At 36.7% G+C, this 25713-nt stretch overlaps 1 protein-coding gene across 4 annotated transcripts in view; it reads right to left on the minus strand.

Annotated features, from left to right (window-relative positions):
• KIAA1328 (KIAA1328 ortholog) overlaps positions 1-25713 on the minus strand; it is a 386036-nt gene that overhangs the window by 134543 nt on the left and 225780 nt on the right. For 3 of the 4 annotated variants that reach the window (XM_030876580.3, XM_060310181.1, XM_060310182.1), the window contains one exon: positions 22821-23494. In XM_030876580.3, the coding sequence (XP_030732440.2) occupies positions 22821-23494 (674 nt within the window). Of the gene's footprint in view, positions 1-16485; positions 16591-22820; positions 23495-25713 lie in introns of all 4 variants that reach the window. The other variant, XM_060310184.2, reaches the window with a different exon arrangement.

Raw genomic sequence — 25713 nt, forward strand, 5'->3', positions numbered from 1 at the left:
GCACAGACGGAAACTATCTCAACATAATAAAGGCCATATATGACAAACGCACAGCAAACATCATTCTCAATGGTGAAAACTGAAAGAATTTCCTCTAAGATCAGGAACAAGACAAAGATGTCCACTCTTGCCACTATTACTCAACATAGTTTTGGAAGTCCTGGCCATAGCTATCAGAGAAGAAAACAAATAAAAAGAATAGAAATTGGAAAACAAGAAGTAAAATTGTCACTGTTTGCAGATGACATGATACCATACATAGATAATCCTAAAGAGGCCACCAGAAAACTACTAGAGCTAATCAATGAGTTTGGTAAAGTTGCAAGATACAAAATCTCTCGCATTCCTGTACACTAACAATGAAAGATCAGAAAGAGAAATTAAGGAAACAATCCCATTCGCCACTGCAACAAAAAGAATAAAATACCTAGGAATTAACCTAACTAAGAAGGTAAAAGACCTGTACTCAGAAAACTATAAGACACTGATGAAAGAAATCAAAGATAACACAAACAGATGGAGAGATATACCACGTTCTTGGACTGGAAGAATCAATATGGTGAAAATGACTATATTACCCAAAGCAATCTACAGATTCAATGCAATCCCTCTCAAATTACCAATGCCATTTTTTACAGAACTAGAACAAAAAATCTTAAAATTTGTATGGAGACATAAAAGACCCTGAATAGCCAAAGCAATTTTGAGGTAAAAAAAAACAGAGCTGGAGGAATCAGACTCCCTAACTTCAGTAATCAAGACAATATGGTACTGGCACAAAAACAGGAATATAGATCAATGGAACAGGAGAGAAAGCCCAGAGATAAAACCACACACCTACAGTCAGCTAATCTATGACAAAGGAGGCAAGGATATACAATGGAGAAAAGACAGTCTCTTCAATAAGTGGTGCTGGGAAAACTGGACAGTTACATGTAAAAGAATGAAATTAGAACACTTCCTAACACCATACACAAAAATAAACTGAAAATGGATTAAAGACCTAAGTGTAAGACTGGACACTATAAAACTCTTAGAGGGAAACATAGGAAGAACACTCTGACATAAATCACAGCAAGATCTTTCGTGACCCACCTCCTAGGGTAATGGAAATAAAAACAAAAATAAATGAATGGCACCTAATGAAACTTAAAAGCTTTTTCACAGCAAAGGAAACTATAAACAAGATGAAAAGACAACACTCAGAATGGGAGGAAATATCTGAAAATCAATCAATGGACAAGGGATTAATCTCCAAAATATATAAACAGCTCATGCAGTTCAACATTAAAAAACCAAAAAACTCAGTCAAAAAATGGGCAGGGGCTTCCCTGGTGGCGCAGTGGTTGAGAGTCCGCCTGCCAATGCAGGGGACACGGGTTCGTGCCCTGGTCCGGGAAGATCCCACATGCCGCAGAGCGGCTGGGCCCATGAGCCACGGCCACTGAGCCTGAGCGTCTGGAGCCTGTGCTCCGCAATGGGAGAGACCAAAACAGTGAGAGGCCCGCGTACCGCAAAAAAAAAAAAAAAAAAGGGCAGAAGACCTAATAGACATTTCTCCAAAGAAGACATACAGATGGCTAAGAGGCACATGAAAAGATGCTCAACATCACTAATTATTAGAGAAATGCAAATCAGAACTACAATTAGGTATCACCTCACACCAGTTAGAATAGGCATCATCAGAAAATCTACAAACAACAAATGCTGGAGAGGGTGTGGAGAAAAGGGAACCCTCTTGCACTGTTGGTAGGAATGTAAATTGATACAGCGACTATGGAGAACAGTATGGAGGTTTCTTAAAATCCTAAAAATAGGATTACCATATGACTCACTACTGGGCATATACCCAGAGAAAATAAGAATTCAAGAAGACACATGCACCCCAGTGTACTTTGCAGCTCTACTTACAATAGCCAGGTCATGGCAGCAACCTAAATGCCCATCGACAGATGAATGGATAAAGAAGATGTGGTACATTTATACAATGAAATATTACTCATCCACAAAAAGGAACGAAATTGGGTTATTTGTAGAGATGTGGTTGGACCTAGAGACTGTCATACAGGGTGAAGTAAGACAGAAAGATAAAAACAAATATCAGATATTAATGCATATATGTGGAATCTAGAAAAATGGTACAGGTTTGCAAGGCAGAAATAGAGACACAGAGGTAGAGAATAAATGTTTGGACACCAAGGGGGGAAAGCCGGGGTGGTGGGGTAGTGGTGGTAGGATGAATTGGGAGATTGGGATCGACATATATATATTAAGAGGGATAAAATAGATAACTAATAAGAACCATCTGTATTAAAAAAATAAAATTAAGAAAAAAAGATAAAGAATCAAACTGCACCAAACTTCTTAATGCCAACACTAGAAATTAGAAGATAATGGAACACAACCTTCATTCTCTTCTGAGGAAACTTAATTACCAACCAAGAATTCTATATGCAGCTAAACTATACATTAAATGTGAAGATACATGTAAGGCACTTTCCAGGGGCATGAAGTCTCAAAAAATTTGTTGCCTCTGTACTCCTTGTCAGTAAGCTATTGAAGGACATGATTCAGGAAGATACGTATAAACCTAAAAGAGGACATGTGATCCATCAAAAGAGGAGGATAGCGAGAAAATTAAAGAAAATTTCCAGGATGATGGATAAGGAAAATTTCAGGATGAAATCTCTAAATAGCAAGCTTAGAGAAAAATCAGACTAGAGCAGAATCATGGAGGGCTCCAAGAGGATATATTTTAAAAAATGAAGAGATATGACAGAATAACTGATATATCTGAATATATTCAGATAATTATACTTTTCTTGGGTGAGTTTGTAAATGGAAAGACACAAGAATTCTGGCCAGAAACTTTGGTGTTTTGTTTACTGCTATATTCCCCCAAAGTCTAGAAAGTGGCTAGCACATGGTGGGAAACTTTATAAATATTTGAGTGAATTAATAAATTAATGAGTGCATGGAAAATTAAACAAGGTTTTTCTAAACTCTGGAAAAACAACTTATTATATAAAAATTAAATTTAATAATTATATAGTAGATGGCTCAGCTGTGTAGAAATTATCTATAGTTTTATTGTAAACAAATTGTGATAGCTATATTGAGCTATATTGAGAAGACAGAAGAAAGGAAATAGCGTGTGTGTGAGTATGTATGTTAGAGAGAGAGAGGAAGGGGAAGAGAGAAGGAGCGAGAAGAAAGAAGGGAGAGAAAAATGAGAAAAGAGGGAGACAGAATGTAGATCGTTATCTGTGAGAGCTAAGTCATCTTTCATAGCAGAAAGTCAGTACTTAATGCTACTTAAATCTGATGTTAACAAACATGGATACAAATAGTAGAATAAACAGATTAAAACACATCTAAAACAGTAAAAACTTATCTCTAAAGAGTGGAAATTTGGAGTAGGTAGGAGTTGTAGAGGAGGCCACTATTTTTGCATAAACCTTGTTGAACAACTGACTTTTTAAACTATGTACATGCTTGATTTTAATAGTAATAAAATTAAATTAAACTATAGCAAGTCACAAAAAGACAAATACTGGGAACCTACCTCAACATAATAAAGGCCATATATGACAAACACACAGCTAACATCATACTTAACAGTGAAAAGCTGAAGGCATTTCCTCTAAGATCAGGAAAAAGACAAGGATGTCCACTCTTATCACTTTTATTCAACATAGTTTTGGAAGTCCTAGCCACAGCAATCATAGAAGAAAAATAAATAAAATGAACCCAAACTGGCAAAGAAGAAACAAAATGATCACTGTTTGCAGATGACATCATACTATACATAGAAAATCCTGGGGTTTCCCTGGTGGCACAGTGGTTAAGAATCCTCCTGCCAATGCAGGGGACACAGGTTCAAGTCCTGGTCCAGGAAGATCCCACATGTTGTGGAGCAACTAAGCCCATGCGCCACAGCTACTGAGCCTGTGCTCTAGAGCCTGCGAGCCACAACTACTGAGGCTGTGTGCCACAACTACTGAAGCCCGTGCACCTAGAGCCTGTGCTTCAGAACAAGAGAAGCTACCACGATGAGAAGCCCTTGCACTGCAACAAAGAGTAGCCCTGCTTATTGCAACTAGAGAAAGCCTGCGTGCAGCAGCGAAGACCCAATGCAGCCAAAAATAAAATAAATAAATTTATATGTAAAAAAAAGAAAATACTAAAGTCGTTACCAGAAAACTGCTAGAGCTCATCAATGAATTTGGTAAAGTTGCAGGATACAAAATTAATAAACAGAAATCTGTAGTATTTCTATACATTAACAGTGAAAGATCAGAAAGGGAAATTAATGAAACAATTCCATTTACCATTGCATCAAAAAGGATAAAATACCTAAAAATAAACCTACCTAAGGAAACAAAAGACCTGTATTCTTAAAACTATAAGACACTGATGAAAGAAATCAGAGATGACACAAACAGATGGAAAGATATACCATGTTCTTGGGTTGGAAAACTTAATATCATCACAATGACTATACTACCCAAGGTAATCTAAGATTCAATGCAATCCCTATCAAATTACTAATGGCATTTTTCACAGAACTAGAACAAAAAAATTTTACAGTTTGTAGGAAATACAAAAGACTCTGAATAGGCAAAGCAACCTTGAGAAAGAAAAATGGAGATGCAGGAATCAGGCTCCCTGGATTCAGACTAAGCTACAGTAATCAAAACAGTATGGTACTGGCACAAAAACAGAAAAATAGATCAGGATAGAACAGGATAGAAAGCCCAGACATAAACCCATGCACCTATGGTCAGTTAATCTATGACAAAGGATGCAAGAATATACAATGGAGAAAAGACAGTCTCCTCAATAAATGGTGCTGGAGAAACTGGACAGCTACATGTAAGAGAATGAAATTAGAACATTCTCTAACATCATACACAAAAATAAACTCAAAATGGATCAAAGACCTAAATGTAAGGCTGGATACTATAAAACTCTTAGAGGAAAACAGGCAGAATATTCTCTTACATAAATCACAGCAATATCTTTCTGGATATGTCTCCTAGAGTAATGGAAACAAAACAAAAGTAAACAAACAGGACCTAATTAAACTTAAAAGCTTTTGCACAGCAAAGAAAACCATAAACAAAATGAAAAGACAACCTAAAGAATGGGAGAAAATATTTGCAAACAAAGGACCAACAAGGGATTAATCTCCAAAATATACAAACAGCTCATAAAGCTCAATATCAAAAATACAAACAACCCAATCAAAAAATGGGCAGAAGACCTAAATAGACATTTCTCTAAAGAAGACATATAGATGGCCAAAATGCACATCAAAAGATGTTGAACATCACTAATTATTAGAGAAATGCAAATCAAAACTACAATCAGGTATCACCTCACACCGGTTAGAATGGGCATAATCAGAAAATCTATAAACAACAGATGCTGCAGAGGGTGTGGAGACAAGGGAACTCTCTTGCACTGTTGGTGGGAATGTAAACTGATACAGCCACTATGGAGAACAGTATGGAGGTTCCTTAAAAAACTAAAAATAGTATTACCATATGACCCAGCAATCCCAGTACTGGGCATATACCCTGAGAAAATCATAATTCAAAAAGACACATGCACCACAATGTTCACTGCAGCACTATTTACAATAACCAGGTCAAGGAAACAACCTAAATGCCCACCGACAGATGAGTGGATAAAGAAGATGTGGTACATATATACAATGGAATATTACTCAGTCATAAAAAAGAACAAAATAATGCCATTTGCAGGAACATGGATGGACCTAGAGACTGTCAGACTGAGTGAAGTAAGTCAGACAGAGAAAGATAAATATCATAGGATATCCGCTTATATGTTGAATCTAAAAAAAAGGGTAAAAATGAACTTATCTACAAAAGAGAAATAGAGTGACAGATGTAGAAAACAAACTTATGGTTAGCAGTGGTTAGGGGTAGGGATAAATTGGGGAACTGGGACTGACATATACAGATTACTATATATAAAATAGATAACTAATAAGGACCTGCTGTATAGCACAGGGAACTCTACTCAATAGTCTGTAATGGCCTATATGGGAAAAGAACTTAAAACAGACTGGATATATATATATATATATATATATATATATATATATATATATGTGTATAACTGATTCACATTGCTGTACACCTGAAACTAACAAAACACTGTAAATCAACTATACTCCAATAAAAATTAAAAAAAAATATTAACAGAAAAAAAAAAGAAAGAAAAGATACATGTACTCCAATATTCATTGCAGCACTATTTCCAATAGCCAAGACATGGAAGCAACCTAAATGCCCATCGACAGATGAATGGATAAAGAAAATGTGGGGTGTGTGTGTGTGTGTGTGTGTGTGTGTGTGTGTGTGTGTACACACAGACACATACATATACATATATAATGGAATATTACTTAGCCATAAAAAAGAATAAAATTATTTTTATTTACAGCAATGTGAATGGACCTGGAAATTATCATTCTGAGTGAAGTAAGTCAGACAGAGAAATACAAATGTCCTATGATATCACTTATATGTGGAATCTAAAAAATGATACAAATGAACTTATTTACAAAACAGAAATAGGCTCACAGACATAGAAAACAAACTTATGATTACCAAAGAGGAAAGGTGATAGGGATGGATAAATTAGGAATTTGAGAGTAACATATACACAGTACTATATATAAAACAGATAAACAACAAGGACCTACTGTATAGCACAGGGACTATACTCAATATCTTGTAATAATCTACATGCGAAAAGAATTTGTAAAAGAATATATATATATATATATATATATATATCTGAATCACTTTGCTGTGCACCTGAAACAAACATAACATTGTAAATCAACTATACTTCAATAAAAATAAATTATTTTTATTTATTAAAAAGACAAATACCGTATGATTCCAGTTATATGAGGTATCTAGAATAATCAAAGTGTAGAAACAAAATAAAATGGTGGTTGCTAGGGGATGGAGGTAAGAGGAAATGAAGAGTAGTTATTAATGGGCACAGAGTTTCAGTTTTGTAGGATAAAAGAGTTCTGGAGATTGGTTTCACAACACTGTAAATATGTTTACTATTATTGAATAGTATACTAAAAAATGGTTGAGATGGTAAATTTTATGTTATGTGTATTTTACCGCAATTTAAAAAATTAATTATGGCAAAATTGTGCTAAAATAAGAATTCTTGGGTTCTGATAATGGCTGAGTAGCTCCTATAGGATCAAATCTACACATAACAACTATAAACTCTGGGAGGAAAAAAATAACTTGAATGCACTGAAAAGTGGCCAAAAGGAAGCAGAAACTGTAAGAGGATTAGCACTTAAAAGAAAACAGTGGCACTGGAAGAGTTCCTGACTTTTTTTAATGGCTTTTAGCTGAAAGTAGGCTTAAAGAACCAGAGGATAGAGTCTAGGTTGACCAAAGTAGCTAAAAAGTGAAAAATCTTGGAGTGGAGAGAGAGAAACAGGAAAGCCTCAAATTCTATGCAACAACCCTGCCAGTTTGGGCTGACCCCTGAACTACACATGAACTACACATGAACAGGGCAGACTTAAGCAACCTAATTAAAGTTAAAATAACTCAATAGTGATTATCGCTGCCACTTACTCCAGGGAGATAGAGCTTGGAATCTGAGTTCAGTTAAATTAACTGCCCACTAGCACACAGAAAATTAACATTGTTCAGAGAAATACAGGCATACCTTGAAGACACTGTAGTTTTGGTTCCAGACCACCACAATGAAGTGAATATTGCAACAAAAGGAGTCACACAAATTGTTTGGTTTCCCAGTGCATATAAAAGTTATGTTTACACTATATTGTAGTCTATTAAATGTGCATAAGCATTATGTCTAAAAAAAAACCCCACCTTAATTAAAAAATACTTTATTGCTAAAAGATGCTAACCATCATCTGAGCTTTCAGCAAGTCATAATCTTTTTGCAAAGTAAAATCAAAGATCACTGATCACTATAACAAATATAATAATAATGATAGTAACAACAATAATAATATTAGAAATATTGTAAGGATTAGGAAAATGTAGCACAGAGATACAAAGTGAGCAAATGCTTTTGGAAAAATGGTGCCGATAGACTTGCTCGACACAAGGTTGCCACAAGCCTTCAATTTGTAAAAACCACAATTATTTGTGAAGCATGATAAAGTGAAGCATAATAAAATGAGATATACCTATATAACTGAATTCTAGAGTTACTCACAATGACCAGGAAACAATCCAAAATTACTAAACATACCAAGAAACAGAAGAACGTGACCAACACTCAATAGAAAAGTCAATTAGTGGAAACAAACCCCAAGATGAACCAGGTGTTAGAATTAGCAGACAAGGATTTTAAAGGAAAAAACACACCTGTAACGAATAAAATAGAAAATTTTAACAGAGAAATAGAAATTATAACAAAGATCCAAATGGAAATTCTAAAACCAAAAAAACCAACATCTGAAATTAAAAAAAATCATTGTATGGGCTTAATGGCAGATTAGAAATAACAGAAGAGAGTTGATGAATCTGAGGATAGATCAATAGAAATTATTCAATACGAAGAATAAAGAAAAATAGATTTTAAAAAATTAGCAAAGAGCCAGGGACCTCTGGGACAATAAACTAAAGCTCTAATATACATGTAAACAGAGTTCCAAAAGGAGAGGATAAAGAGAATAGGGAAAAAATATATTTGAAAAAACACTGGCCAAAAATTCTTTATATTTCATGAAAACAGCATTCTCAAACATTGATTTTGGGGTGTAAACTGATTTAACTTTTTATGAAAAGCAATTTGGCAATGTGAATCAAGAATCTTAAAAGGGGGGAGAGGGGGAAGATGGCGGAAGAGTAAGACGCGGAGATTACCTTCCTCCCCACAGATACATCAGAAACACAACTACACGTGGAACAACTCCTACAGAACACGTACTGAATGCTGGCAGAAGACCTCAGACCTCCCAAAAGGCAAGAAAGTCCCCACGTACCTGGGTAGGGCAAAAGAAAAAAGAATAAACAGAGACAAAAGGATAGGGACGGGACCTGCACCAGTGGGAGGGAGCTGTGAAGGAGGAAAGGTTTCCACACACTAGGAAGCCCTTTCGCGGGCGGAGACTGCGGGTGGCGGAGGGGGAAGCTTCGAAGGCACAGAGGAGAGCACAGCAACAGGGGTGAGGAGGGCAAAGCAGAGAGATTCCCGCACAGAGGATCGGTGCCGACCGGCACTCACCAGCCCGAGAAGCTTGTCGGCTCACCCGCTGGGGAGGGCGGGGCTGGGAGCTGAGGCTCAGGCTTCCATCCGCACGCAGGCAGAGGACTGGCGGCGTGAACACAGCCTGAAGAGGTTAGTGCACCACCGCTAGCTGGGAGGGAGTCCGGGGAAAAGTCTGGACCTGCTGAAGAGGCAAGAGACCTTTTCTTCTCCCTTTGTTTCCTGGTGCGCGAGGCGAGGGGATTAAGAGTGCTGCTTAAAGGAGCTCCAGAGACGGGCGCAAGGCGCGGCTAACAGCGCGGACCCCAGAGACAGGCATGAGATGCTAAGGCTGCTGCTGCCGCCACCAAGAAGCCTGTGTGTGAGCACAGGTCACTATCCACAACTCCCTTCCAGGGAGCCTGTGCAGCCCGCCACTGCCAGGGTCCCGGGATCCAGGGACAAATTCCCCGAGAGAACGCATGGCGCGCCTCAGGCTGGTGCAACGTCACGCAGGCCTCTGCCCCCGCAGGCTCACCCCGCATCCGTACCCCTCCCTCCCCGCGGCCTGAGTGAGCCAGAGTCCCCCAAGCAGCTGCACCTTTAACCCCGTCCTATCTGAGCGAAGAACAGACGGCCTCCGGCGACCTACATGCAGAGGCGGGGCCAAATCCAAAGCTGAGCCCTGGGAGCTATGCCAACAAAAAAGAGAAAGGGAAATCTCACCCAGCAGCCTCAGGAGCAGCGGATTAAATCTCCACAATCAACTTGATGTACCCTGCATCTGTGGAATACCTGAATAGACAATGAATCATGCCAAATTGAGGAGGTGGACTCTGAGAGCAAGATTTATTATTTTTTCCCCTTTTTGTGAGTGTATGCTTCTGTGTGAGATTTTGTCTGTATAGCTTTGCTTTCACCATTTGTCCTAGGGTTCTATCCGTCTGTTTTGGTTTGTTTGTTTTTACTTTTAAAAAATTTTTTTCTTAATAATTATTTTTTATTTTAATAACTTTATTTTATCTGACTTTATTTTATTTTCTTTTATCCTCTTTCTTTCTTTCTCCTTTTCTCCCTTTTATTCTGAGCAGTGTGGATGAAAGGCTCTTGGTGCTGCAGCTAGGAGTCAGTGCTCTGCCTCTGAGGTGGGAGAGCCAACTTCAGGACACTGGTCCACAAGACACCTCCCAGCTCCACATAATATCAAACGGCAAAAATCTCCCAGAGATTTCCATCTCAACACCAACACCCAGCTTCACTCAATGACCAGCAAACTACAGTGCTGGACACCACATGCCAAACAACTAGCAAGACAGGAACACAACCCCACCCATTAGCAGAGAGGCTGCCTAAAATCATAATAACTTCACAGACACCCCAAAACGCACTACCAGACATGGACCTGCCCACCAGAAAGACAAGATCCAGCCTCATCCACCAAAACATAGGCACTAGTCCCCTCACCAGGAAACCTACTGAACCCACTGAACCAACCTTAGCCACTGGGGAAGACACCAAAAACAATGGGAACTATGAACCTGAAGCCGGCAAAAAGGAGACCCCAAACACAGTAAGATAAGCAAAATGAGAAGACAGAAAAACACACAGCAGATGAAGGAACAAGATAAAAACCCACCAGACCTAACAAATGAAGAGGAAATAGGCAGTCTACCTGAAAAAGAATTCAGAATAATGATAGTAAAGATGATCCAAAATCTTGGAAATAGAATAGAGAAAATGCAAGAAACATTTAACATGGACCTAGAAGAACTAAAGGTGAAACAAGCAACGACGAACAACACAATAAATGAAATTAGAAGGGATCAATAGCAGAATAACTGAGGCAGAAGAACGGATAAGTGACCTGGAAGATAAAATAGGGGAAATAACTACTGCAGAGCAGAATAAAGAAAAAAGAATGAAAAGAACTGAGGACAGTCTCAGAGACCTCTGGGACAACATTAAACACACCAACATTCAAATTATAGGGGTTCCACATGAAGAAGAGAAAAAGAAAGGGACTGAGAAAATATTTGGAGAGATTATAGAAAGAGATTATAGAAAACTTCCCTAATATGGAAAAGAAAATAGTTAATCAAGTCCACGAAGCACAGAGAGTCCCATACAGGATAAATCCAAGGAGAAACACGCCAAGACACATATTAAGCAAACGGTACAAAGAAAACATATTAAAAGCAGCAAGGGAAAAACAACAAATAACACACAAGGGAATCCCTATAAGGTTAACAGCTGATCTTTCAGCAGAAACTCTGCAAGTCAGAAGGGACTAGCGGGACATATTTAAAGTGATGAAGGAGAAAAACCTACAACCAAGATTACTCTACCCAGCAAGGATCTCATTCAGATTTGATGGAGAAATTAAAACCTTTACAGACAAGCAAAAGCTGAGAGAGTTCAGCACCACCAAAACAGCTTTACAACAAATGCTAAAGGATCTTCTCTAGGCAAGAAACACAAGAGAAGGAAAAGACCTACAATAACAAACCCAAAACAATTAAGAAAATGGGAATAGGAACATACATATCGATAATTACCTTAAATGTAAATGGATTAAATGCTCTCACCAAAAGACACAGACTGGCTGAATGGATACAAAAACAAGACCCATATATATGCTGTCTACAAGAGACCCACTTCAGACCTAGAGACACATACAGACTGAAAGTGAGGGGATGGAAAAAGATATTCCATGCAAATGGAAACCAAAAGAAAGCTGGAGTAGCAATTCTCATATCAGACAAAATAGACTTTAAAATAAAGACTATTAAAAGAGACAAAGAAGGACACTACATAATGATCAAGGCATCGATCCAAGAAGAAGATATAACAATTGTAAATATTTATGCAACCAACATAGGAGCACCTCAATACATAAGGCAAATACTAACAGCCATAAAAGGGGAAATCGACAGTAACACATTCATAGTAGGGGACTTTAACACCCCATTTTCACCAATGGACAAATCATCCAAAATGAAAATAAATAAGGAAACACAAGCTTTAAATGATACATTAAACAAGATGGACTTAATTGATATTTATAGGACACTCCATCCAAAAACAACAGAATACACATTTTTCTCAAGTACTCATGGAACACTCTCAAGGATACATCGTATCTTGGGTCACAAATCAAGCCTTGGGAAATTTAAGAAAACTGAAACTGTATCAAGTATCTTCTCAGACCACAATGCTATGAGACTAGATATCAATTACAGGAAAAGATCTGTAAAAAATACAAACACATGGAGGCTAAACAATACACTACTTAACAATGAGACGAGCACTGAAGAAATCAAAGAGGAAATCAAAAGATACCTAGAAACAAATGACAATGGAGACACAATGACCCAAAACCTATGGGATGCAGCAAAAGCAGTTCTAAGAGGGAAGTTTACAGCAATACAATCCTACCTTAAGAAACAGGAAACACCTAGAATAAACAACCTAACCTTGCACCTAAAGCAATTAAGAGAAAGAAGAACAAAAAAACTACAAAGTTAGCAGAAGGAAAGAAATCATAAAGATCAGATCAGAAATAAATGAAAAAGCAATGAAGGAAATGATAGCAAAGATCAATAAAACTAAAAGCTGGTTCTTTGAGAAGATAAACAAAACTGATAAACCATTAGCCAGACTCATCAAGAAAAAAAGGGAGAAGAGTCAAATCAATAGAATTAGAAATGAAAAAGGAGAAGTAACAACTGACCCTGCAGAAATACCAAAAATCATGAGAGATTACTACAAGCAACTCTATGCCAATAAAATGGACAACCTGGAAGAAATGGACAAATTCTTAGAAATGCACAATCTGCCAAGACTGAATCAGGAAGAAATAGAAAATATGAACAGACCAATCACAAGCACTGAAATTGAAACTGTGATTAAAAATCTTCCAACAAACAAAAGCCCAGGACCAGATGGCTTCAAGGCGAATTCTATGAAACACTTATAGAAGAGCTAAGACCTGTCCTTCTCAGACTCTTCCAAAACATAGCAGAGGGAGGAACACTCCCAAACTCATTCTACGAGGCCACCATCACCCGGACACCAAAACCAGACAAGGATGTCACAAAGAAAGAAAACTACAGGGCAAAATCACTGATGAACATAGATGCAAAAATACTCAACAAAATACTAGCAAACAGAATCCAACAGCACATTAAGAGGATCATACACCATGATCAAGTGGGGTTTATTCCAGGAATACAAAGATTCTTCAAAATACGCAAATCAATCAATGTGATACACCATATTAACAAATTGAAGGAGACAAACCATATGGTCATCTCAATAGATGCAGAGAAAGCTTTTGACAAAGTTCAACACCCATGTATGATAAAAACCCTCCAGAAAGTAGGCATAGAGGGAACTTTACTCAACATAATAAAGGCCATATATGACAAACCCACAGCCAACATCCTCCTCAATGGTGAAAAACTGAAAGCATTTCCACTAAGAACAGGAACAAGACAAGGTTGCCCACTCTCACCACTCTTATTCAACATAGTTTTGGAAGTTTTAGCCACAGCAATCAGAGAAGAAAAGGAAATAAAAGAATCCAAATCGGAAAAGAAGAAGTAAAGCTGTCACTGTTTGCAGATGACATGATCCTATACATAGAGAATCCTAAAGATGCTACCAGAAAACTACTAGAGCTAATCAATGAATTTGGTTAAGTGGCAGGATACAAAATCAATGCACAGAAATCTCTGGCATTCCTATATACTAATGATGAAAAATCTGAAAGTGAAATCAAGAAAACACTCCCATTTACCACTGCAACAAAAAGAATAAAATATCTAGGAATAAACCTACGTAAGGAGACAAAAGACTTGTATGCAAAAAATTATAAGACACTGATGAAAGAAATTAAAGATGATACAAATAGATGAAGAGATATACCATGTTCTTGGATGGAAGAATCCACAGTGTGAAAATGACTCTACTACCCAAAGCAATCTACAGATTCAATCCAATCCCTATCAAACTACCACTGGCATTTTTCACAGAACTAGAACAAAACATTTCATAATTTGTATGGAAACACAGAAGACCCCAAATAGCCAAAGCAAGCTTGAGAACGAAAAACAGAGCTGGAGGAATCAGGCTCCCTGACTTCTGACTATACTACAAAGCTACAGTAATCAAGACAGTATGGTATTGGCACAAAAACAGAAATATAGATCAATGGAACAGGATAGAAAGCCCAGAGATAAAGCCACGCACATATGGTCACCTTATCTTTGATAAAGGCGGCAGGAATGTACAGTGGAGAAAGGACAGCCTCTTCAATAAGTGGTGCTGGGAAAACTGGACAGGTACATGTAAAAGTATGAGATTAGAACACTCCCTAACACCTCACACAAAAATAAGCTCAAAATGGATTAAAGCCCTAAATGTAAGGCCAGAAACTATCAAACTCTTAGAGGAAAACATAGGCAGAACACTCTATGACATAAATCACAGCAAGATCCTTTTTGACCCATCTCCTAGAGAAATGGAAATAAAAACAAAAATAAACAAATGGAACCAGTGAAACTTCAAAGCTTTTGCACAGCAAAGGAAACCATAAACAAGACAAAAAGACAACCCTCAGAATGGGAGAAAGTATTTGCAAATGAAGCAACTGACAAGGGATTAATCTCCAAAATTTCCAAGCAGCTCATGCAGCTCAATAACAAAAAAACAAACAACCCAATCCAAAAATGGGCAGAAGACCTAAACAGACATTTCTCCAAAGAAGATACACAGATTGCCAACAAACACATGAAAGAATACTCAACATCATTAATCATTAAAGAAATGCAAATGAAAAGTACAATGAGATATCATTTCACACCGGTCAGAATGGTCATCATCAAAAAATCCATAGACAATAAATGCTGGAGAGGGTGTGGAGAAAAGGGAACACTCGTGTGCTGCTGTGGAAATGTGAATTGGTACAGCCACTATGGAGAACTGTATGGAGGTTCCTTAAAAAACTACAAATAGAACTACCATATGACCCAGCAATCCCACCACTGGGCATATACCCTGAGAAAACCATAATTCAAAAAGAGTCATGTACGAAAATGTTCATTGCAGCTCTATTTACAATAGCCAGGAGATGGAAGCATCCTATGTGTCCATTATTGGATGAATGGATAAAGATGATGTGGCACATATATACAATGGAATATTACTCAGCCATAAAAAGAAACAAAAATGAGTTTATTGTGGTGAGGTCAATGGACTTAGTGTCTGTCATACAGAATGAAGTAAGTCAGAAAGATAAAGACAAATACCGTATGCTAACACATATATGTGGAATCTAAGAAAAAAAAATGTCATGAAGAACCTAAGGGAAAGACAGGAATAAAGACACAGATGTACTATAGAATGGACTTGAGGATATGGGGAGGGGGAAGGGTAAGCTGTGACAAAGTGAGACAGTGGCATGGACATATATACGCTACCAAACTTAAAACAGATAGCTAGTGGGAAGCAGCCGCATGGCACAGGGAGATCAGCTCGGTGGTTTTTGACCACCTAGAGGGGTGGGATAGGGAGGGTGGGAGGGAGGGAGATGCAAGAGGGAAGAGATATGGGAACATATGTATATGTATAACTGATTCACTTTTTTATAAAGCAGAAACTAACACACCATTGTAAAGCAATTATACTCCAATAAAGATGTAAAAAAAAAAAAAAGAATCTTAAAAGGATTTATACGTACTTTAAGCTAGTAGTTCTGCATACATTAAAAATGTATGTACAGAAATGTTCCTCAAAGCATAATTTATTGTATAATAGTAAAACCTTATATTATCCAATAACAGGCTTATTGATAAATATTGAGTAATATTCGTCACATGATAGATATTGGTTAAATGAATTAATATCATGTTTTCATAAAAAAGGACATCAGAAACTGGGATACACAAAAAAAAGCAAAAAATAAAATTCTGTATAAGCATAATCCCTATTACGATACAGAAATTATTATTATGAAAGAGAGAGGGCAAAAGGCCTCATAGGATTGTCTCTGAATGGTAGGATTATGAATGATTTTTATTTTCTTCTTTACACTTTTCTATATTTTTCAAAAATTTATAATGTGAATATATTTATTCATATGATCAGAAAACTGGATTCACCAATATGAAGCTATAAATATATACCAACCATATCCTTAATATCTGTGTGCTACATATTTTGCCTTCACCGACCACCCAAGTTTAACTTGGTCCAGAGCCACTCTCATTCATATCCAGCCTCAGCTCTCGGGGTGTAGTAATGTCTTTATTAGCAACCAGTTCTCTTGACTTAAATACAGCTTGAGTTCTTAACCTGTAAAAATAGATTTAGACATAGAAATAGAACAAACAATACTAAAATTTGTATGGAACCATAAAAGACCCTGAATAGCTAAATCTTGAGAAAGAAGACCAAAGTTGGAAGCATTACATTCTCTGATTTCCAACTATATTACAAAGCTATAGTCAAAACAGTACTGGCATACAATTCAACACTAAAACACCAAATAAACAGGTTAAAAAAATGGGCAGAGGATCTGAATAGACATTTGTTCAAAGAAGACATACAGATGGCCAACAGGGACATGAAAAGATGCTTAACATCACTTATCATCAGGGAAATGAAAATCAAAACCATAATGAGATATCACCTCACACCTGTCAGAATGGCCATTATCAAGAAGACAGCAAATAACAAGTGTTGACAAGGATGTGAAGAAAAGGGAATCCTCGTGCACTGTTGGTAGGAATGTAAATTGGTGTAGCCGCTATGGAAAACAGTACGGAGATTCCTCAATAAATTAAAAATAGAACTATTATATGATGTAGCAATTCCACTCCTGGGTATTTATCTGAAGAAAACAAAAACGCTAATGATTCAACAGAAAAGATACATGCGTCCCTGTGTTCACTGCAGCATTATTTACAATAGCCAAGATACGGAAGCAACCTTAGTGTCCGTCAACAGATGAATGGATAAAGAAGATGTGGTATATGTATATAATGGAGTATTACACAGCCATACAAAAGGATAAAATCTTGCCATGTGCAACAACATGGATGGACTTGGAGGGTATTATGCTAAGTGAAATAAGTCAGACAGAGAAAGATAAATACTGTATGATTTCACTTATATGTGGACTCTAAAAAACAAATGAACAAACATAATGAAATAGAAACAGAGTCATAAATATAGAGAACAAATAGGTGGTTGCCAGAGGGGAGAGGGGTCAGGGTAGGTGAGAAATAGGTGAGGGAGATTAAGAGGTACAGTACAAATTTCCAGTTGCAAAATAAATGAGACATGGCTATGAAATGTACAGTATGGGGAATATAGTCAATAATTATGTAATATCTTTCTGTGGTGACACATGACAACTAGACTTATTGTGGTGATCATTTTGAAATGTATAGATATATCAAGTCACTATCTTATATACCAGGAACTAACATAGTATTGTAGGTCAATTATACTTCAAAAACAAACAAAGAAACAAACTCATAGGAAAAAAAGGTGAGGTTTGTGCTACCAGAGATGATAGGTAGGGAGAAGGGGAATTAGATAAAAGTAGATAAACGGTACAAACTTCCAATTATAAGCTAAACAAGTACTAGGGATGTAATATACAACATAATAAATATAATTAACACTGCTGTATGTTATATATGAAAGTTGTTAAGAGAGTAAACCCTAATGGTTCTTATCACAAGGAAAAAACATTTTTTTCTATTTAATTTTGTATCTATATAAGATGATAGATATTCACTAAACTTATCTTGGTAGTCATTTCATGATGTATGTAAGTGAAATTATCATGCTCTACACCCTAAACTTATACAGTGCTGTATGCCAATTATAGTTTAATAAAACTAGAAGAGGGGCTTCCCTGCTGGCGCAGTGGTTAAGAATCCACCTGCCAATGCAAGGGACATGGGTTCAATCCCTGGGCCGGGAAGATCCCACATGCCACGGAGCAAGTAAGCCCGTGTACCAGAACTACTGAGCCTGCGCTCTAGAGCCCACGAGCCACATCTACTGAGCCCATGTGCCACAACTACTGAAGCCCGCACGCCTAGAGCCTGTGCTCCGCAACAAGAGAAGCCACCGCAATGAGAAGCCTGCGTACCACAACAAAGAGTAGCCCCAGCTCACCGCAACTAGAGAAAGCCCGTGCACAGCAACAAAGACCCAATGCAGCCAAAGATAAATAAATAAATAAATAAATATATTAAAAAAAAAAAACTGGAAGTAAAAAGAGTAAATCAGAAATAAATAGAAGTGAGAAAAATACTAAATCAAAATACAAAATCAAATGAGTAGACACACCCACACATACAAACTGACATATAAACAGTCACAAAGACCAATAAAACAGAATAGAAAACCCGGAAATAAACCCTTGCATATGTGGTCAACTAATCTTTGATCAGGGCACCAAGAATACACAATTGGGAAAGGATAGTCTCTTCAATAAATGGTTTTGGGAACAATGGACAGCCCCGTGCAAAAGAATGAAATTAGACCAGGATCTTACGTGTTACACGTCACATAAGAATTAACTCAAAATGGGTTAAAGACTAGAATGTAAGACCTAAAACCATGAAACTCCTAGAAGAAAACATAGGTGGTAAGCTCACTGACATAGTCTTGGTGATGATCTTTTGGAGCTGACACAAAATATAAAGGCAACAAAACCCAAAAATAAATAAGTGGGACTACATCAAACTATAAAGCCTCTGCACAGCAAAGGAAACCACCAACAAAATGAAAAGGAGACCTACCAAATGGGAGAAAATATTTGCAAATCATATATCTGATAAAGGGGTAATATCCAAAATATATAAAGAACTTATATAATTCAATAGCAAAAACCCAAACAATCCAATTAAAAAATGAGCAGAGGATGTGAATAGACATTTTCTCAAAGAAGGCATACAGATGGCTAACAGATACATGAAAAGATGCTCAATATCACTAATCATCAGGGAAATGCAAATCAATACTACAATGAGATGTCACCTCATACCTGTTAGAATGGCTATTATCAAAAAGACAAGAAACAACAATTGTTGGTCAGGATATGGAGAAATGGGAATCCCTATATATTCTTGGTGAGAATGTAAAGTGGTACAGTCATTATGGAAAACAGTACGGAAAATCCTCAAAATTTAAAAATAGAACTACCATATGATCTAGCAATTGGGTATTTATCTTAAGGAAATGAAATTTGTATCTTAAAGAGATGTCTGCATTTCCACGTTCATTGCTGCATTAATCACAATAGCCAAGATATGGAAACAACCTAAGTGTCTATTGACAGAAGAATGGATAAAGAAAATGTGAGATACACACACACACACACACACACACACAAACATACACACAGTGGAATATTATTCAGCCAGAAAAAAAAGAAGGAAATCCTGCCATTTGCAACAGTATGCATGAACCTAGAGGACATTACATTCAGTGAACATATCAACATACCAAAATATGTGAGACTAACAGTGCTGAGAGGGATATTTATGGCCCTAAATGCTTCCAGTAAAAAAGAAGAAAAGTATCAAATCAATAATCTAAGCTCCCACCTTAAGACAGAAAAAAAGAACAAGATAAATCCAAAGCAAGCAGAAATAAGGAAATACTAAGAAATGAATCAATTAAATAAATGAGACCCGTATTATCTTGACACCAAAACCAAAGCCAGTATAAAAAAAGAAAACTACAGACCAATATCCCTCATACATATTGATGTAAATATCCTTAATAAAATATTAGTAAATAGAAATTTGTAGTATATAAAAAGTATTATACACTATGACCAAGGAGATTTATTCCAGGGATACAATGCTAGGTCAATATTAAAAAGAACTGTCAATGCAACCCACCATATTGGCAATCTAAAAGAGAAAAATCAAACAATCACATCAATTAACACATAAAAGGTATCTGACAAAATTCAACAGTCATTATGGAAACTTTATATCATCTACAATAAAAAAAATCAAACTTCATCAAAATTGAAAACTTTTGCTTTGTGAAAGATCCTTTTTGAGACTGAAAAGACAGGCTACAGACCAGGAGAAAATACTTGCAATCCACCTATCTGACAAAGGACTTATATCCTTTGAATATATAAGGAACTCTCAAAACTCAACAGGAAAACAATTCAAACAATCCGGTTGGAATATGGCAAGAGATATTAAAGGGACAATTTACCCAAAAGGATGGAAGGAGGGCAAACTAGCAAATGAAAAGATATTCAATATCACTAGCCATTAGGAAAATGCAAACTAAGACGACAATGAAATATCACTACACACAGATTAGAACATGTCAAATAAAAACCTGTGACACTATCAAATGCCGGAAAGGAGGTGGAGAAATGATCTTTCATACTGGTAGAAAAGTATTTTAAACTTAATGTGGTATAAGTTAAGTATGATCTTATCATAAGATTTAGCAATCTTACTCCTAGTTTTCATTTGTAGAAACAAAAACCTTAGGCCACACTAAAACTTGTATTAGAATATATAGCAGCTCTATTTGTAGCAGAAAAAAACTGAAAACAACCAATTGTCCTTTAACAGATAAATGGTTAAACATACCATGGTATATCCATATCGTGGAATAGTACTCAGAAATCAAAAGGTACAATATATGCGACAACCTAGATGGATGTCAAGAACATTATGCTGAATGAGAAAAGCCAATATCAAAATTTCACATACTGTATAATTCCATTTATATAACATTTTCAAAATAACAAAATTATAGACATAGACAACAGATTAGGAGTCTCCAGGGGTTAGGGATGGGGGCGCAGAGAGTGACTCTAACAGAAGAGTACAAAGGAAATCTTGGTGGTGCTGAAATAGTCCTGTAGTTTGATTGTGGTGGTGGCTACACAAATCCACATGTGATAAAATGGCATAGAAATACACATACACACTGTACCAATGTTAATTTACTAGTTTTGATAATATATTACAGTTGTATAAAATGTAGTCATTGGGAGAAGCTGGTTTTTGCAACTTCTATCAATCTAATTGTTTCAAAATAAAAAGTTTTTAAAAATCTCTATACATATGCATAAATGTTTACAATTTATATACACAAAACTTGTTCAAAATCTGTGTTTCATAGCTCTTTCATCTAAGCTGGGGTGATCAAGAGAACAATAAAGACTTTATTATCATTATGCAGCACTATTTGAACATACAATCCTGTTCAAATGAACATGATGCCTAGTCTAAAATTACCCTTTCTCCCCTGCTAGACTGTGACCTCTTTAAAGACCGCACTTGAAATTTTTTTTACCTATCCCAAGTACCTAGAACCATTCCTCACATAACATAGGCATTCGATAAATGTTTGTTGAATGAAGTTCTCAGGAGAGACTACACATGAACTGGAGTATTAGAGACTGGGGTCATAAAATTGAAGCAACATTTCAGCCTTTGGTTACAATCTTGTTACAAGAGACTTCATTTTCACTTCCTTTAAAAGCCTCCAGGTTTCAACAATGAAGAATAAAACTGATCATGAAGAGAAAGAGGAAGACCACTTTTGCTTCCTAGAAGAGTCAGTATTACACTGAAGGAAAAATGTCAAGATGGAACTTTCAAAGAAATTAAAATTTAAAAAATATTAGGCAAGATCTGAAAATGAAAGAAAATTAACTCCAAGAAGTAAAAGAAAATAACACTAGTATTAAGTGTGTCTGTATAGGATCTATGTGTCTAAGAATGCATACAAAGGGGAAATGGTATGTTTGACCAAGGAGGAAATGGCAGGGAAAGACACGCGCGCACACACACACACACAAATTCCCTATGAAAACTTGAAACTTACTTTTTAAAAAAGACATAAATGTCATATTTTCTTGTGTTTAAAATACAATTGTGTCTGATTTATTACTATTTTTAAACTAAGATAACAAACTTTATGACTCTGCATGTAAAACTATGCTGAACACTACATGATATAAAACAGGACTTTAGCTTTTGAAACATTGTTCTCAGGGAAAAATTGTTAGAGGAAGAACAGTTTAAATGTGGGTATGTGTATAAGAAACTGGTTATTGAACAGGCTATGCTTCATGACCAGAAAAGACTGAATTTAGAAGGTTCCCATCATTCGTTGCATGGAATGATGACAGCTAGCCACACTTCGGTCTGATTTCACATCCTGAAACCTCATGCTTTTACTTAATGGTAATATTCTCTACAATGACATCAAACAGCAAAGGATTTTGTGTAACGGTAATATTTAAAAATACTGTCTTTCGAATCCAGCAAAAATTATACTGGACTACTGAGAAGTAGATATTCTAAGCTAACATTTTGGAAGACAAGGTAATCTTTCAAGTCTTCCCCAAAAGACAGTGCAATTTACTTGCAAGTCATAGCTGCTGTGCATCTTGAGCAAACCAAAGTCCCGAGGAACTTCTGTTCCTACACATCTGTTATAGTAACACAGCTGTCATTTTATACTGTGTTCTCCAAGCTATAGATACTGCTGAAAGAACAGGTAGGACTCACCAGTTATAGTCCAGTCGAGACTGATGAAGCTGCTGCTGCTTTAGGAGTAGCTTTGTCTCCTGCTGGGCCAGTAGATGCTGAAGGCGTTCCTTTTCAATTTCCAGCTCCATTTTCTGAAGCATGAGTTGCTGCCTTCTATCTTCTGAGAGCTGCTTTTTGACATCAGTTTCACTAGGCTGCAGTGCCCCTTGGCCACGCATCAGAGATGCCCAGGAAAGCCCACAATACCTGCATGATTCCAGATGTGTCCTGGAATATTCAGGGACCATGTTTGTCGGATGGCTCTCACGAACATGATCCGCATTTTCAGAAAGTCTATGACCACAACACTGACTAGGTGGAGTAGCCTTACGGTGTTGGCATTCCTTCATGTTCAGGTCCTCTGGTGGAACTTTCTCTGTAGGTACTGCATCTACTAGTTTTTTCCCTGGGGATCCATAATTACATGTTCTGGTCTCTGATGGCACCTTGTCCACATCCTCTTTGGGATAATGAAGGGCTGCTTGTTTCAAAGAATTATTCCTAAATTCCGCAAGGGATTCTGAAGCTGAGTCCTGATTTGCAGACTTAGGCCTTTGCTTGGTTTGAGTGTGGGTTTGTGGTTTGGCTACACTCAAGTAGGAACCATCCAGTTCCACAGATGAAGACCAGAGAGTGCTTTTCCTATCGGATACCTAAAAGGAATCGCAAGATCACTTGTCAAATAAGAGCACAACAGGAGTTCTTTTGACTTTTCAGAAATCAGTGATATATGTTTACCAAGACAAAGCTGTGTTTTTGTCTTCTTAATTAATAAATGATAGTAGTCACATAGCTAAACAGACATGTGCCATAAAGCTAATCTCATTTTCAAACAATCTACATTTCAGTAAATCCACAAGGATGAGAAAAAGAAAGTGTTGCCGCTCGCTGCTTAAGCAAGATTTCAGGAATTGCAAATAATGAGGGGTATATAGCATCAACTTTGAGAAGAAGAAAAACATTGAATGTTAATGTCTTAAAATGTTTAATTTTGAATACTAAGCCAAGAAATCCATTCAGCCACCTTAAGTATCTTTCGATTGGCCATTACATAGCATGAGGTTTGATGTAGAACATTTCACCTTATACTGAACAGGATGTTAGTTACTGCTAGAAATTTGATGAGTTCTTATAAATATCTTTACAGCACACAGACAAGACCAAGCACTTTCCACAAAATATGATTCTAATCAAAAGCAGTTATTTAAATACAAAACATATTTAATTTCAGCTGTAAACGTAAGTGATTTTTCAATTAAGCTGTTCAAGTGATTATAGTCTGATAGAACTCAGCCAGAAAGGAAGAGTTGCAAACTACCTTTGACAGGCCAGTAGAGTGAGCTTTCCCAGCATTTTAGCCTCAACCCTGTTTCATCAAGGAGAGCAAAACTTAGTTTGTATTAATGACTCTCAAACTTTAGGATGTATCAGAATCACCTGGAGGGCTTGTTCAATGTGAATTGCTTGGCTTATTCCCCAGAGTTTCCAATTCAGTAACTCTAGAGTGGAGTCAGAGAATCTGCATTTTTAACAAGTTCCAATCTGGAACCACACTTTGAGAACCACTGGTCTGTACCATGGGCCATTGGACTGCTCCTTTGTCCCTCTTTTAAGGACCACTTTGATTACATCGGGCCTACCCATGTAATCCTGGCTTATTTCCTCATCTCAAGATCCTTAACTTAATCACGTCTGTAAAGCCTCTTGTCATACAAAGTCGCTTGTGCCATATAAAATGACATTTACAGGTTCCAGGAATTAGGACATGGACATGTTTGGGAGGCTATTATTCAGTTTGCCCCAACTTCTTTTAAAGTAAGAACTAATTCATAAACAGTTGAGATGGTTATGTATTCCAGAGACATGTACTCTAGAATGAATGAATAATTGAGATCCCTAGCAGAGGGGGAAAAAAAATCCCACCAATTTACTTTGCAATAGTTGAAAATGATGAACTGATTGGTAAAAAGTGTCACCTAACATATATATAGCAATACAATTTTTCCTCTCCTATGATAAAAGGGGGCTATTACAATGACTCTTTTAAGATTTTGAGTTTCTAAAGCAATGTTAAAGGAGTTCTGTTTAAATTAGAATGAGCCACATCTGGGGAGATGACTTGGGCCTCTTCAAAGAAGCCATGTAATTTTATATGCTGAGCAGATGACACTGAGCAGATGACAAGCTACATAAAAGGAACTAGTCCTAGGGCAAAATTTATGATAAACTACCTCATTAAAAAAATTAACCTTATTTTACACCTAAAGGAAAACTCTAGTCCACATTCATCTCCCCTATTCTGAACTTCTGTAGCACTTACTGTCAACAGAAATATTTAACATTTATCACCTGCTATTTTGTATGATAAACCATCTTTTTATAGATTATACTTTTAAAATGAGAAATAAATTTTTTAAAAGTCCAGAAACTTAAATCAACTATTTTATATCATCATATAGTTTCTAATCCATGTATCATTAATGTAACAGTAGATAGCATGTATATATTATTTTATATTCTCATTTTTGTTCCTTAACATTATTTACATATGTGCATTTTTAGGTATTTATATAGCTTACACTTACTTTAATGGTGTTGAGTGTTACATTATTCACAAATGTCAGGTATTTGGAATATTTCTAAAATATTTTGTAGTTAGCTTTTATGTTTTTGAGAGGCACTACAACTTAATGATTTCCATGCATGCTTTGCTCAAAGAGAATACTGCTTTGCCAATTATCTGCTGGGTGACTGTGCAACTTGGTAGACCGAGTTCTAAGATGGTCCTCAAGATTCCCATCCTTTTGGTGTCCCCACCCTGTATTATCTCCTCCCCTTAAGTGAGGGTAGAACTTGTGAATATGATCAGATC

The sequence above is a fragment of the Globicephala melas genome, chromosome 13 (assembly GCF_963455315.2).
Source record: "Globicephala melas chromosome 13, mGloMel1.2, whole genome shotgun sequence".
Lineage (NCBI taxonomy): Eukaryota > Metazoa > Chordata > Mammalia > Artiodactyla > Delphinidae > Globicephala > Globicephala melas.